At 41.2% G+C, this 14669-nt stretch overlaps 1 protein-coding gene across 1 annotated transcript; it reads left to right on the top strand.

Moving 5' to 3' along the window:
- The first annotated feature begins 453 nt into the window (after positions 1–453).
- ARL14EPL (ADP ribosylation factor like GTPase 14 effector protein like) lies at positions 454–10941 on the top strand. Its single transcript, XM_067464855.1, has 3 exons — positions 454–564; positions 4119–4261; positions 10667–10941. The coding sequence occupies exons 1-3, from the start codon at positions 454–456 to the stop codon at positions 10881–10883; spliced, it is 471 nt and encodes a 156-aa protein (XP_067320956.1). The 3' UTR covers positions 10884–10941.
- The last annotated feature ends 3728 nt before the right edge of the window (positions 10942–14669 follow it).

Raw genomic sequence — 14669 nt, 5'->3', positions numbered from 1 at the left:
CTCTGACACACAAGCAGAGAGAGATCTCAAAGCACACAGCACATACTCTCCATACTAAAGTATAAGAAGGCAGAAGTCAGATTCAAAAAGTTGAAAATTATCAATTTTAAACAACCAATCAGAATGGGACCAGAGACATTCCCAACTGTCATTTTAGGAGACATAGGGGAAGCGAAACCCTCAGCTTCTTCTAAACTAACTACTCCTCATTGAGGACTTGAAACTTGGGCAGTGCAGGGTTGAATCCCAACAGATATGTGAGGCTCATTCAGTACAGTTGCCTAGGCACAGTTTAAAGAAATGTACCTGTGAAATAAAATGAAATATACATGGTGAGGAAGATTTGGTCTGGGAGGAGAGATTAAGAGTTACACTAAACAATAGGACAGGAAATCACTGAAATTTGATATGATGGCACTAAAAATCCTGTTTACTTTTTGCATAGCTTTCAAAATGGAAGAATGTTTCAAAGGAAGCTCTCTTTCAGGAGGGCAGTCATTGCTTGTGGCCCAGGCAGAAGCGACTATTCGTGACAAAGTGAATACTGCGAGGCAAAAACAACAGGTATGACTTGGTAGATTTGAATACAGTATGTAATTTGTTTCTATCTTTTGTGCATGTTTGCATGTCGTAAATGTAGAAATTTGATCTTGAAAATTAGATAATGCGTACCTTGTTTAGAGACATATGTAAAGTCTCCATATTGATACTAATGTACCTGCCTAGGTGTACGGTTATTTTAAAACCTTGAACTGGGGATTTTAAGAGTTCAGGCTTAGGCATAAACTAATAATTCATTTGAGGTTTGGAGCAGTAATGCCACAATATCCTATTTAGATCAGAATAATACTTGAAACAATTACTTTTTTGGACTGCAGTTCCATATATCCTCTATCTGTTATAAAAACAATAGAGAGGCTGATGGGATGAACAGGGACTGGATATTTAAAAAAATAATGTTTTTTTGTGCACTTTGACTGTAATGTGGCTACTTTAGCTTGTTTCAAAAACATGTGTGGTACATATATCTCAAAGTGTGCTTAATGTTTTTTCTAGTTAATGGTAACTTAATATTTGTATTTTAGCTGGTATACTGACAGAAGTTCAAATAGAGATTATAGGTACTATCAAAAGAAGTTATTTGTTTTTCAGTTCCCATGGATATTATGCATCTACCTTCACATAGTGGCCATAATGCTGTAAGATTTTTGGAGTTGTCATCCAAAAAGTAACTTTTCCAGGTTCTGAAGAGAACAAGGACATACAACATCAACCCATGGGATTAATACTCTATGAGGTCTCTGGATTGAGAAACACGTTGAGTCATTATGAGACAACATTGTTGTACATAAATTCCATTTTTGTATGTGCTATCAATTAGACAGGAAGTGGGTTTGCTGGGGATATACTGTGCAGTAAGAATATTTGTGTGCAAAACCTGAGGAATTGGTCTAATGTTCCTAGAATCCTCCAGGCAGTATTGTCAGAGGCTCTGCTTAATTCAGTGGTTCCAGATCTTTTCTTGACCAGGAACCACTTGACCAGGGACCACTTTGACCAGAGACCACTCTCCAACATTAGTACCAAAAGGGTTACGAATAAGTTTTTGTTCAACTTTAGATTTGGTTTGGTTATTTGGGGTGCTGATTCAGGAAATTGCATTGAAAAGACCACAACAGCTCTAGTTTCTAATACAGAACATATGTCATCCCGTAGTCACCATCTTGAAGTGACCTTGAAGGAGCTGGGGATGGTGACGGCTGACAGGGAGCTATGGTGTGGGCTGGTCCATGAAGTCACAAAGAGTCAGAAATGACTGAACGAATGAACAACAAAGTCGCCATCTGCTCACCCACAGAAAACCATATTTAATCATCTAGAGCTGATGTGGTAATAGTAATCTTTCATGATAGTCAGCCTCTCCCCTCCCGACATCCCCGTTGCCTCAGCACTATAAGAGGGTTTCGCGAGACTAGTTGCTCTCGTTGCTGCGTGGTTGCAAGGCAATGGTGTGGTACTGGTGAGGCTGTGGACCATATTTTTGTTCCACGAACCACAAGTTGGGTACAACTGGCTTAACCCTTGTATTGCATGGAAATACAGTGTGTACAAGCACTGTCTTTAATATCACTGAACACAAACCGTAAGCTTTTCATGGGATTGATTTGTTTTCTCTCTCTGAAAATATCTGGTGTATTGTATATTTTTTCATATTTATTGTTAGCTGCTTTATGGCTTCATCTCATGCTGAGATATAAATGTTGAAGCAATTAAATACTCAGGTACATTATACTAGAAGTCATCATATTCTGACACTGAAAAAGGATGGTCACCAAAATAAAAAAAGAATTAATAAGAATTCCATGTTACAAAGTGTGACACAGATGAACTCCAATGCAGGCAAATGCAAATGCATCTTAATCAGCACTGAAAACGTCTCTTAGGTGTGTTTCTAATAAAGCTGGGAAATGGAAGCTGCTTTAAATCCTTCCATGTGGTAGCTGTTAGCACATGATGAACTGCTTTTGTACAATGTTTCATACCAGAAATCAGGTACATTTCACCCTGTGGTCACAAATATTGCACATGGGGAGGCTGTGGTTCCATGTTGACATTTGCTCAGTTCTTATGGGGAGTTGCTAAAACAGTTCACTCACCAAGTAATATAACAGTTGCCATATAGAATGATTTAACACATTCAGCCCAGATCCGGTTTTAGGGAAAGGTAATATCCTGAGAGCAGACCAGTCAGAAACCAAAAGGAAATATATGCTTAGCCTCCTGGGCAACTCATTCTGTATTTGACCTAGCATAAATCTATCTGATTCAACTGATTTCATGTGTTTGGCATCTTCTTCTTCACCATTGTGGTCACTTACTTTGGTTCCATTTTGCAAGGCTGTTATTAGACCCATGTTTAATGGATGAAATCCAATATTACCTTTAAGAACGGAATTTCAAAATGCAACTTAATTCATTTTGACATCTTTTTCTTTCCCCCACATTTGAGGCTTCTATTGCATATACTTGGGAAAAAGCAATGACATTATGTGACATTAATTCTAAGCAATTCCATATGATACTAGCATAGAGAATATAGCTGATAATTTGCTTCCATTTGCAAATTAGATGAATAAAGAAGTAAAAAGTGACTGAATTTTTTGTAGAAAGTTTAGGACCTTGTTCTCATCTTCCTGCATTTCAGTCTGATCAAGCATGCTAGTTTACTGGTACTGAATTAGAAACTGAAATCCAACTTGCTTTTGCTTATGAAGTACTCAAAATGATTTGCTTGTCACCCCTTACCCTCCCTGCAGCTATTAATATATTGGCTTTAGTTATTGAATTAATTCATCCTTTGTGCTTTGCTTTGCATAGCTGTCTGCATTTATCTGTTATTTTGCATCAGTGATTTTTCTTCTATGGTCCTTTTTTTGGCTTCAGAGTCATCCATTGCGAAGGGAAAGAGATCAGTGGAAAAAGAAGATGGTAAGAGAAGTTGCTACCAAGCTCAGAGCAGTGGAGTTTAAGGCATTCTCCTGGCACTGTTGTTTATATTACTGGTTCTTCTGTTCATGCAAACACTCATTGAGCTCAATCAGATTTCCTAAAAGTATTGAGTTTCCAAATCTTGTCGTTCAAACGTTTCATCCAGTTCTTTCTTGAAATATGTTGGTTTCCCCACCATATGTCCCTCTCTTGTGTCCTTTCTATTCTCACTAATCATTTGTCATATCTTAAAGCACTGGGATTGTGGCGCAGTTCAGTCTTGCTTCGTACTAAATGATTGTGTTAAGTACTGTGGTGCTTCTGTAATACCCTTTTCCCCATTCTACTACTAGCTGAGCATTTATCCCAAACCGTTGTACTCTTTTCCAGGCATTTAATTTTCATTTAAGATTGTTGGCTTGCCTTTGATTGCAATTTCTCCTGTATATGTTTATTTGAAGACTAAATTCAAGCAATGTTTTAGTTTGGTTGCCAAAAAGAAAAGAAAAGAAAGAAAAAAAGATAAGAAGGTTTGGCAAAGCAAAAGGTTTAGCATATATGATGGATTGCTCCTTTATGCCTCCCAGGGAACATTTTACCACTATAAACGCTCATTTGTTTGCTTACAGCAACAAATAGAACGTCAGTTGAAATGCTTGGCATTCCAGAATCCAGGGCCTTTACTGGCAGACTTCAATCCAGAAACTCGAGAACAGCAGAAGAAAGCCTGCATGTCAATGATAAACCAGGATTGTTTTAAAACTACAAAGAAGTAAGATGCTTCATCCATGTATTCTGTACTTTAGATGTTGTGTAACTGTGAATAGCAAGACTGGGTACAAATGGCCACAGTTCTACCTTGGAATTCCTACTGAAGTTTTAAAACATGTTTATGTATTTATTCAGCAATGGTTTGTAGTTCTGGATTCACAACCTAGACAGACAGCACTGGAAAACTCACAAATAGAGCATGATTTCTAGTCTTTGGTACCCTCTTACCAGGCATGTAGCCGGGGGGGGGGGGGGGGGGGCTTGAGGGGCTTCAGCCCCCCCCCCCCGAAATTCTCATGGTGGTTCGCGAAAAGGCCTTACTGGTGCATTATTTAAACTTTTATGTTTATTCATATCATGATCTGATCACCATACTCAATATATCCCATATGCATGGGGGTATTGGGGTAATGATACAAATGGTTTGCTAGGCTAGACCCTCTTTCACTCAGACTCAGCCCCCCCCCCCCAGAAACTCAGCCCCCCCTGAAACCCCCCCTGAAAAAAATTCAGCCCCCCCCCCCCCCCGAAATGAAATCCTGGCTACGGGCCTGCCTCTTACCTTTGCATGGGTGAATGGAAAGGACCACCCCACTTGTAAGAAATTGGCTGGTAATGCTTATCTACAGAACGATGAGTATGATATTTAAGCCATTTTTGCAACTAGGGAAAAACATTGAGGTTTAGATGGTGTAATTATTTTTTGATTAGTGACGTTTATCTCAGGGTTTTTTTAAATCTGCCATTGCAGTGCCTGGTGGCCCTAATGAACTGGATGGGGCGAGGAGGCTGATTCTAAACACAGCAAAAATTATGGAGCCTTAAAGTGCATCAGAATAGATTTATTAGTAGTTTGCCAATCACAATCAGAATCTTAAGTGCCTCTAATTTATTTGAAATTAAAGAGATGGATAGATAAAGTAGGAATGCAATTTTCTATCCTGTTCGTTTGTATTTGAATAAATTCTGGTAGCCATTATTTTGCAGATAACTTACTATAACACGAGTCTGCCAATCCTGTGCTAAACATTCCATTAAAACTTAATTTATCGATATGTGTGCTGCAAGTATATCTAATAATAAAGAGCTGTGTAACTGATCAAAATTCTTAATGCTTGGAGTTGCTTTTTAACTGCACAGATATGACTATTTCACACAAGATTTCTCTGTATGAATGTCACTGTTTCTATATACACACCCCGCACAATGTAACACAAGCTAAATGTTTATGTCATTTTACCATGCGTACTTTATCTATATTGAAAATGTTTTTGAACAAAGCAGTCCTGAGGAAACATGGTTAAGGCAAAAAACCTCATCTTTCTCAAATGTAAGAGTTGTGAGAGGGTCTTGGGGGCTTCTATGCTACTTATCTTCTTCTCTGCTGCCACTCTAAATTCCCTTCGGTTTTGAGATAGAGTGGGATAAAAATACAGCAAATAATAAACAAATACCGGGGAAACCTTTTGCTGCCAAGCTGACCGGTTGTCAGGAGAAGCAGACAGCTACCCCGAAGAGCAAATAACAAAGACTACAGAGACAGTAGAGGGTCAGGACCTTGGCAGAGCATCAGGATGACAGGTTAGAATATTCTCTCCCAGCAGCCAAATCAGGGGCAAATGTATAACAGCCACCTGAGCATCCTGAGATTTTGGAGCTCCTTAATGCTGATCCTCTAGTCTTGAAAAAAACAGGGCAGGATCAGGGTCTTCAGGGAGAAGAGCAGGAGTTGACTCATTCTGCTTGACTCCAGATAAGGATTGATGCCATAGAGCTGAGAAGGTCCAATCAGCTGGCCCAGAAGAGGGCCTCTCAGCTGTAAGGGCTTCATTGGGCAGCATAAATAGCTGGTGGCTGCAATGTGAGCAACATTGGTGAAAGAGCTACAGCTAGTATCTTATTAGTGGACTTTATGTTTTTCGACTATAGACTATATGTGTGGATTTTGACCTGGACTATTCTTGAACTTCAGCGAGTTTCTATGCTACTGACCTTTGAAATGGACTCCTGACTATTTTTTTGTTTGACCCTCTGTCTGAACTAGCTTTTCTGTTTGATCTTGGACTGCCTTGGACCATGTGCTTAGGGAATGGCTGAGCCTAATAAGAACCTTTAAATCAAGAGAGTAGTGACAGTTCACCAATAAAAAGTAGCATTGTAGATCCGGAAGGTGAGGTGGTGAGAAGGAGAGCATTTGACTGAAGATAAGACAGAAATAAGAGAGGTATAGATTTGTCCAGGGAAAAAGAGAGTAAGATAGGACCCAAGAAAAATGCTTCTCTAATGTATGTTGCAGCCACGGATGGATCCACAAACAACCTAAAAATGTGGGTACTGTATATACTTGAGTATAAGCCTAGCTTTTCAGCCCCCCTTTTAGGCTGAATACTTGGGTGAGGGTCCTGGAAAGAAAGGTGGCCTTCCTACCAGGACTCTCACCTCTCCACACAGCAACCTAGCTCTCCTTTCTCCCTTGCTCAGCACACACCTTCCTCTCCTCCTCTCTCAGCTCCAGTCTTTCCCACTTTTACTTATTAATATATGCACAGCATTTCCTCGAAATGTATAGTTAAAATAAACTATGGTGATAGCTGGGATGAACCCTGAAACTGAGCAGGAAGGCAGACAGACAACAACAAATAACTTTTGCCAGAGGATCAACCAGGTCTCAACACTGCTTTCAAGCCAACTTACAGCATTGGTTGAGATAGAAAAAGTGTATTTTAAGCATTAGTATTTTATAGTATCTGAAGTCTATGTGTCTCGTAAAGAATGTATCAAGAATTTGTTTGCTGAGGACGATATTTTCTAAGTATAGCAGTATATATGACCATAACCTCTACTGTTATGGTGCTGTTGAACGCCAGATCTGTCAATGGTAAAACAACTTTCATCCAAGATTTAATCCTGGATGAACGGGCAGATCTGGCGTGCATCACAGAGACCTGGCTGGACGAAGCGGGAGGTGTAAATTTGACCCAGCTTTGTCCACCCGGGTTCTCTGTGCAGCACCAACCGAGATCCGGAGGGCGCGGAGGCGGGGTTGCAGTAGTCTACAGAGATTCCATTCTTCTGACCAGGACCCCCATCCCGCAGTCAACAAATTTTGAATGCGTCCACCTGAGGGTGGGTGACCGGGACAGATTAGGGATTCTGCTAGTGTACCGTCCACCTCGCTGCACTACAGTCTCCCTACCTGAGCTAGCGGGGGTGGTCTCGGACCTGGCACTGGAGTCCCAACGGCTGCTTGTGCTGGGGGACTTCAATGTCCACGCCGAGGCTGCCCTAACGGGAGCGGCTCAGGACTTCATGTCTACCATGGCGACCATGGGGCTGTCCCAACAAGTATCTGGCCCCACCCACAGTGCTGGACATACATTGGACTTGGTTTTCTGTCAGGGATGGGAGGAAGGCGGCGGTGTTGAGGAGTTATCCATCTCTCCGTTGCCATGGACCGACCACCACCTGGTCAGCTTTAGACTTACTGCACCCCCTAACCTCCGCAGAGGTGGAGGACCTATTAAATTGGTCCGCCCCAGGAGGCTTATGGATCCGGAGGGATTCCTGATGGCTCTTGGGGAATTCCCCGCCACCTCGGTTGGTGATCCTGTTGATGCCCTGGTCGCTCTCTGGAATGGGGAGATGACTAGGGCAATAGACACGATCGCTCCAGAACGTCCCCTCTCAAGTAGCCGAACTAAACCAGCCCCTTGGTTTACTGAGGAGCTGGCAGCGTTGAAGCGAAAGAAGAGGGAACTAGAGGGCGTGTGGCGTTCGGATCCGAGCGAGCCAAATCGAACACGGTTTGTGTCCTTTTTAAGGTCATATGCCGCGGCAATAAGAGCCGCAAAGAAAACTTTCTTTGCGGCCACTATTGCGTCTGCAAAGAACCGTCCGGCTGAACTGTTCCGAGTTGTCAGAGGCCTGTTAAAACCCACCATTCAGGATGGGTGCCCTGATGACTCGACAGCTCGCTGTGAAGCCTTTGCTCAGTTCTTTGCAGACAAAGTCGCTTTGATCCGCTCTGGACTGGATACCATATTAACGGCAGTCTCTGAGGATGTAACACGAGCATCTGCTTGTCCAATTTTGATGGATTCATTTCAATTAGTTCAAACCGAGGATGTGGACAAGGTGCTTGGAGGAATGAGAGCTACCACATGCATCCTAGACCCCTGCCCATCCTGGCTTCTAAAGGAGGCCAGAGGGGGATTGGCCGAGTGGGTTAAGGTGGTGGTTAATGCCTCCCTTCGGGAAGGCATATTTCCAGCCAGCTTAAAGCAAGCTGTGATAAAACCGCTGTTGAAGAAACCATCACTGGACCCCACTCAATTCGTCAACTATCGGCCTGTTTCCAATCTCCCCTTTTTGGGCAAAGTCATGGAACGTGTGGTGGCCTCACAACTCCAGGCATTCTTGGTAGACACGGATTATCTGGATCCGGCACAGTCTGGCTTTAGGCCGGGGCATGGTACCGAGACAGCCTTGGTCGCCTTAGTGGATGATCTCCGTCGGGAGCTCGACAGGGGGAGTGTGTCCCTGTTGGTGCTACTCGACCTCTCAGCGGCCTTCGATACCGTCGACCACGGTATCCTTCTGGGACGCCTCGCGGGAATGGGTCTCGGAGGTACTGCTTTGCAGTGGCTCCGGTCATTCCTCGAGGGTCGGTCTCAGAAGGTGTTACTGGGGGACTCCTGTTCTACCCCACAACCTTTGTTTTGTGGGGTTCCTCAGGGTTCAATACTGTCCCCCATGTTGTTTAACATCTACATGAAGCCGCTGGGCGAGATCATCCGGAGTTTCGGGGTGCGGTGTCATCTGTACGCAGATGATGTCCAACTTTGTCACTCCTTCCCACCTGCTACTAAGGAGGCTGTCGAGGTCCTGAACCGGTGCTTGGCCACTGTGACGGTCTGGATGGGGGAGAACAAATTGAAATTGAATCCAGACAAGACAGAGGTACTCCTGGTCAGTCGCAGGGCCGAACAGGGTATAGGGTTACAGCCTGTGTTAGACGGGGTCGCACTCCCCCTGAAGACACAGGTTCGCAGTTTGGGTGTGATCCTGGACTCATCGCTGAGCCTGGATCCCCAGGTTTCGGCGGTGACCAGGGGAGCATTCGCACAGTTAAGACTCGTGCGCCAACTGCGACCGTACCTTGGGAAGTCTGACTTGGCCACGGTAGTCCACGCTCTGGTTACATCCCGCCTTGATTACTGCAATGCTCTCTACGTGGGGTTGCCTTTGAAGACGGCTCGGAAGCTCCAACTAGTCCAACGGGCGGCAGCCATGGTACTAACAGGAGCAGGGCGCAGGGAGCATACAACTCCTCTGCTGTACCAGCTCCACTGGCTGCCGATTAGCTACCGGGCCCAATTCAAAGTGCTGGCATTGGCCTTTAAAGCCCTAAACGGTTCTGGCCCAACATATCTATCCGAATGTATCTCGGCCTATCAGCCCACCAGGACCCTAAGATCTTCGGGAGAGGCCCTTCTCTCCATCCCGCTGGCTGCACAAGTGCGGCTGGCGGGAACGAGAGACAGGGCCTTTTCTGTGGTGGCCCCGCGGCTTTGGAATGCCCTCCCTATAGAGATAAGATCAGCCTCCTCGCTGATAGTATTTCGGAAAAAACTCAAGACATGGATGTTTGAGCAAGCATTCGGCTAATCTGATGCGATGAAATCTCTGATCAAGGACTGGCAATCACAGACAACGAAATTGGATTATGATTTTAATTTAAGAGATGCATTGGTCTGTATTGGTGGCCCAATACTGTGTATTGTATATGTATGTGTTTTATATTTTTAATTGGAATATTGTTGTTTTTAAATGTTGTAAACCGCAATGAGTCGCCGTTTTAGGCTGAGATATTAGCGGTATACAAGTGTACTAAATAAATAAATAAATAAATAAAATAAATAAATACTTATTGGCAATGGGTGCTTAATAATGCAATTACATCATATGTAGCATAGCACAAACAATATAAGCACGGGGATTGTCAGCTGTTTTGTTTAGATGAAATTGATCAGGTTTCCTAAAACAGATCAGCATAGCTCTGCATCTTTCATATTTTTCACTAACAGTCATGTTGGATGGGCTTCTGTTTATTGTTAAGCAGTTGAGCAAATTAACTATTTTATGTGACAGTTTGACTTGGCACCTCCTTGTGAGATGATGAAGTCGAGGAGCTCTGATAGCTCACTGTCCATGGAATGTGTAGCCAGAGACATAGGGATAATTGTATTCAGCATTGGGTTTCAAAATCAATTTTTCAGTAAGCTGCAGTAAATCATCACAAGGATATGCTGGAACCTTTGTTTATTTTGTGATGACACTTTCATTTTTATTGGATATACCTTCTGAAAAATGAACTGAGATTTCTCATTTTTTGTTTGTTTTATAGAACCATGAAGAAATACGACAAAAAAGGCTGCCTCCTATCCAGTAAAATAGATTTGTGTGACTGCCTGGAGAAGAACTGTCTGGGCTGCTTCTACCCTTGCCCCAAATGCAATTCCACCAAGTGTGGAACAGAGTGTCGCTGCAACAGAAAATGGGTTTACGATCAGGTTCAGATGGAAGATGGACAAATTATCAAATTTCCATTTTTCAAAAACTGATTTGTATTTCTCTTCTTGATCCCCCATGTAAAGCAGTGGCTGAACATTTTATTTATGCTGTTTGTTTGTTTGTTTGTTTGTTTGTTTATTTATTTATTCATGTGAGTGAATTGAACATTTGAAAAAATCTGTGGGAGGCAACAGCATTATTTATGTAGTATTGGAGAAATTAGATAATTTTATAGCTTACATGCAATGATTATGTGTCACACCCCTTATGGGGGAGTGTCTTTGAATCCAGGGAATCCTGAGTGGAGAAGTATGTTTATATGGTTCTGTTTCATGCAATTCACCAATGACATCACTTTCCCAAATTCTTAACTCCTGTTTTCATTTTTAAACAAACCCTGCAGAGAGAAATGATATTGTATTTAGTAAGGAATATAGTTGGAATAGCAAATGGCAAATGAGATGGGATTGGCTAGAATGAAGCACCTTCTCTTGCTGTCCTCCCAGACCAAGTTGCATTTCTTAGCAAAGTAATGTTGGGGTTCCATTTTACACATTTGTTGGTTGTGTGTAGGTAAGCTCTGAGTATTATGGGTTTAAGCAACATAGGATCTGCTATTAGGAAGTCTCTCTAATATTGCTATTCTATTAAACCTGTGGAGGGAGGGAGGATTTAAACCTCTTTTAAAAGCTACTGTGGAAGAAAGAAAGACACTGAAAGTTAGCAGAAGCAAAAGTCCTGGACCTTGCTTCTTCATTTACTTCCTCTACACATGCCCTAAAATAGTGTTATACATTATCTTTACTGAGAAAAAGGAACATGGCATTGTGAAGCCGTCACTGCACATAACTCCTGCAAACAGAAGGAGAAAAGAATTCAAGATTTAAAAAAATCTTGTTTCTAAAGAGGCTGTTGCAAAACTTGAACATTTATTCCTTATGTGTTTGTTGTTTGTGTATTACAGGAGCTATGAAAGTTAAAAGTCTTTGCGCAAATACACAGAAAATAAAGTTAGATATAAACTATGTAATACATACAGCTTTTATTGGTGCAAACACCAGGCTCTAAATGTGTCCAATGCATATTTGTTTGTCTGTAATTTTATGGAAAACATGCAGTAGTAGAGGCAGCCTCCAAGTTACAAATATCCAACTTACAAATGACTTATAGTTAAGAATGGGGGTGAGACAACACGAAGTGAAAGAAATCTACCCGTAGGAAGGGAAATCTGCTCCTGGAAAAGTTATCATGGGAAAAAGGTGTCTACACTGAAGCTTTGTCATCAATCTTTGTTTCCACAACAAAAATTGTTTTTTTTTTCCAAAATTTAATTACCACAGGGACAGAAAGTGAGGTGAAATCTTTTGAACAAGGGCACATTGGCAAATAAATACCATGGGAGTGTTAAACCTTCCCTATGCTAACCAAAACTTATATATGGCATATCACGTGTTTCTGAATTTGGATCACTCTAGTAGACATTGCATCTATTAGTTAGTTAAATACTACATTTACACAGTATTTAATGGATCATCATCATACAGCATAGGCAATCAACCATGGCTGAGTATGATTATCTTCCAGAGGTAGAGTCTTGGCAGTGGGTCCATAAAGAACTTTAAATTCTGGACTCACATGGTCTTTCATATTGAGGACATATTAGCTTTTCTATTATAACATGGGAAAATTACTTTGGGGAGGGATTGCTCTGAGATTCCCACAACTAAGATGGTAATTACCAAGACAACATAATCTGCTAAGAGGGTCTCTAGTAGCAGACAATCTTTGGAGTGTCCACAGCTTCTCCAGCCACCAATCAGATCTGCAATATTTCCAAGAGGGGACAGATGGTAAAAGGAAAAGAAACCTTTTTTTGATATTTTCTGCACATTCTACTCCAACCTCCTGTTTTTAGTGAAGGCCTCCACATTGAATATTGCTTCAATTATCTTCTGGGCCAGTAGAGTAGTTAAAGATAACTCTACTTTCATTGTGATTTTAGCCATCAAACTTGGTATCCCTACTAATGTACAAAGACAACCAGCATTGAAACAATGATTTTCTGCCATCAACTTGTCTGGATTAGCCATATTGTTCGAATGACCAATCACAGTCTCCCAAAGCCGTTACTTTATTCTTAATTCAAGAACAGAAAACAGAATATTATTAGACAACAAAAAAAATTAAAGATAGTCTTAATGCTAACCTAAGAAAATGTGGTACAAACACCGAGAACTGGGAAACATTCTAACTGGAGATTAGCTGTTACCAAAGGCCCTATGGACTCTGAAGAGGTACAGATAGAGGGCAAAAGAGAAATGTGCCAAGAGGAAGGCCCATCACATCAAGCAAGCCATTGTCATGACCTCCTCCCATCTGGAAATCTTGTTGTCTGACAAATATTTTTTCTGTCTATGAAATTCAACATCATTTGTAGATTTCCTGTTCTGTCCCCGAGCTAATTTTTAAAGGTGCTCTAATCTCACCAGTAACGGAGTTGGATTTACACAGGTGAACAGTTAACTGGGAATGTAATAAAGTAATTAAAGTCAAAATTCTAACACCCCCAGGACTAACAACTAAAATTTATAGGAAAAGTTGGAGCCTTGACTCAACTGTAAATCTTACTTTCTTGCCTTGTCTTCCATAAACATGTGGCAGAGTTTCTTCAGCTTGTAACACCAACTTCTAGCATCAAATTCCAATGTGCAATGTGTTCAGCTTATTGGCTCCTCTAGCACCTTCTTCCAAAAGGCTCTGGCTTTAGGGAAGCTGTTGGGTCCAGCTATGAGACTCTGCCTTGGTGGGGAAGGGGAAAGGGGGCGATGGGGGGGGGGGGGGTCTTAAATGGACAGAATGAATTGTGCCCCCCCATAAACTATACAATAAAGAACTAAACCCCTTCTAACTAAGGGAGGCTTACCGTATACACTAGAGTATAAGCTGAGTTTTTCAGCCCTTTTTTATGCTGAAAAAGCCCCACTCAGCTTATACTTGAGTCAAAGTTATTTATTATTTTACTCTTATTATTATTTTTATTACATTTATTATTTTACTCTATTATTATTATTACTATTACATCTACATTATTTTACTCTTATTATTGTTATGATTACATGTCCATTATTTTACCCCAGTCTTATTATTTTTATTAGATTTATTATTTTATTCTCATTATTATTATTGGAAGGATACGTAAGCACGTTGACATTGAAGAAGCATAGAATAATAAGAGTTGGACAGAGTCTCATCTTAAATTACGGTTTTATGTACATATTCAAAAACATTTAATCTACTGATGCCTCAATTAATGTAATTTTATTGGTATCGATTTTTCTTTTGAAATTTACCAGTAGCTATTGCATTTCCCACTCTCGGCTTATACTGGAGTCAATTCGTTTTCCCAATTTTTGTAGTAAAATTAGGTGCCTCAGCTTATATTCAGGTCAGCTTATACTCAAGTATATACAGTAGTAAAGTCTTTGTGGGCGCATGATACTTCCTGTTTCATGCAGATTCATACTCTCAGAGAAAGGTAATTCTGACACATTTCATCTTTTATTCTGATTAATCTTGGTTTCCACTGTTCCATTCAGTTTGGATATCTAATGCAAGTATTCATGTTTTATACTTCCATTTTTAATAGTAATTAAACTTTAAAGAACAAAACTTTGTGCTAAATTAAATTTTTCATGCGAACTCCCATGAAAGGCAGTTGATTTTCTGCTCTACCCTCTTTGCTTGGCTGCAGTTTTTTTTCTTGACTCCAATTGACCTTCACAAAATTGCCTAGGTGGCCTTCGCCCATTTTCTTCTTTCTAAAGGAACAGAGAAAA

This window comes from Anolis sagrei, chromosome 2 (assembly GCF_037176765.1).
Source record: "Anolis sagrei isolate rAnoSag1 chromosome 2, rAnoSag1.mat, whole genome shotgun sequence".
NCBI classification, from domain to species: domain Eukaryota; kingdom Metazoa; phylum Chordata; class Lepidosauria; order Squamata; family Dactyloidae; genus Anolis; species Anolis sagrei.
This window is presented reverse-complemented; position numbering and strand designations above follow the sequence as displayed.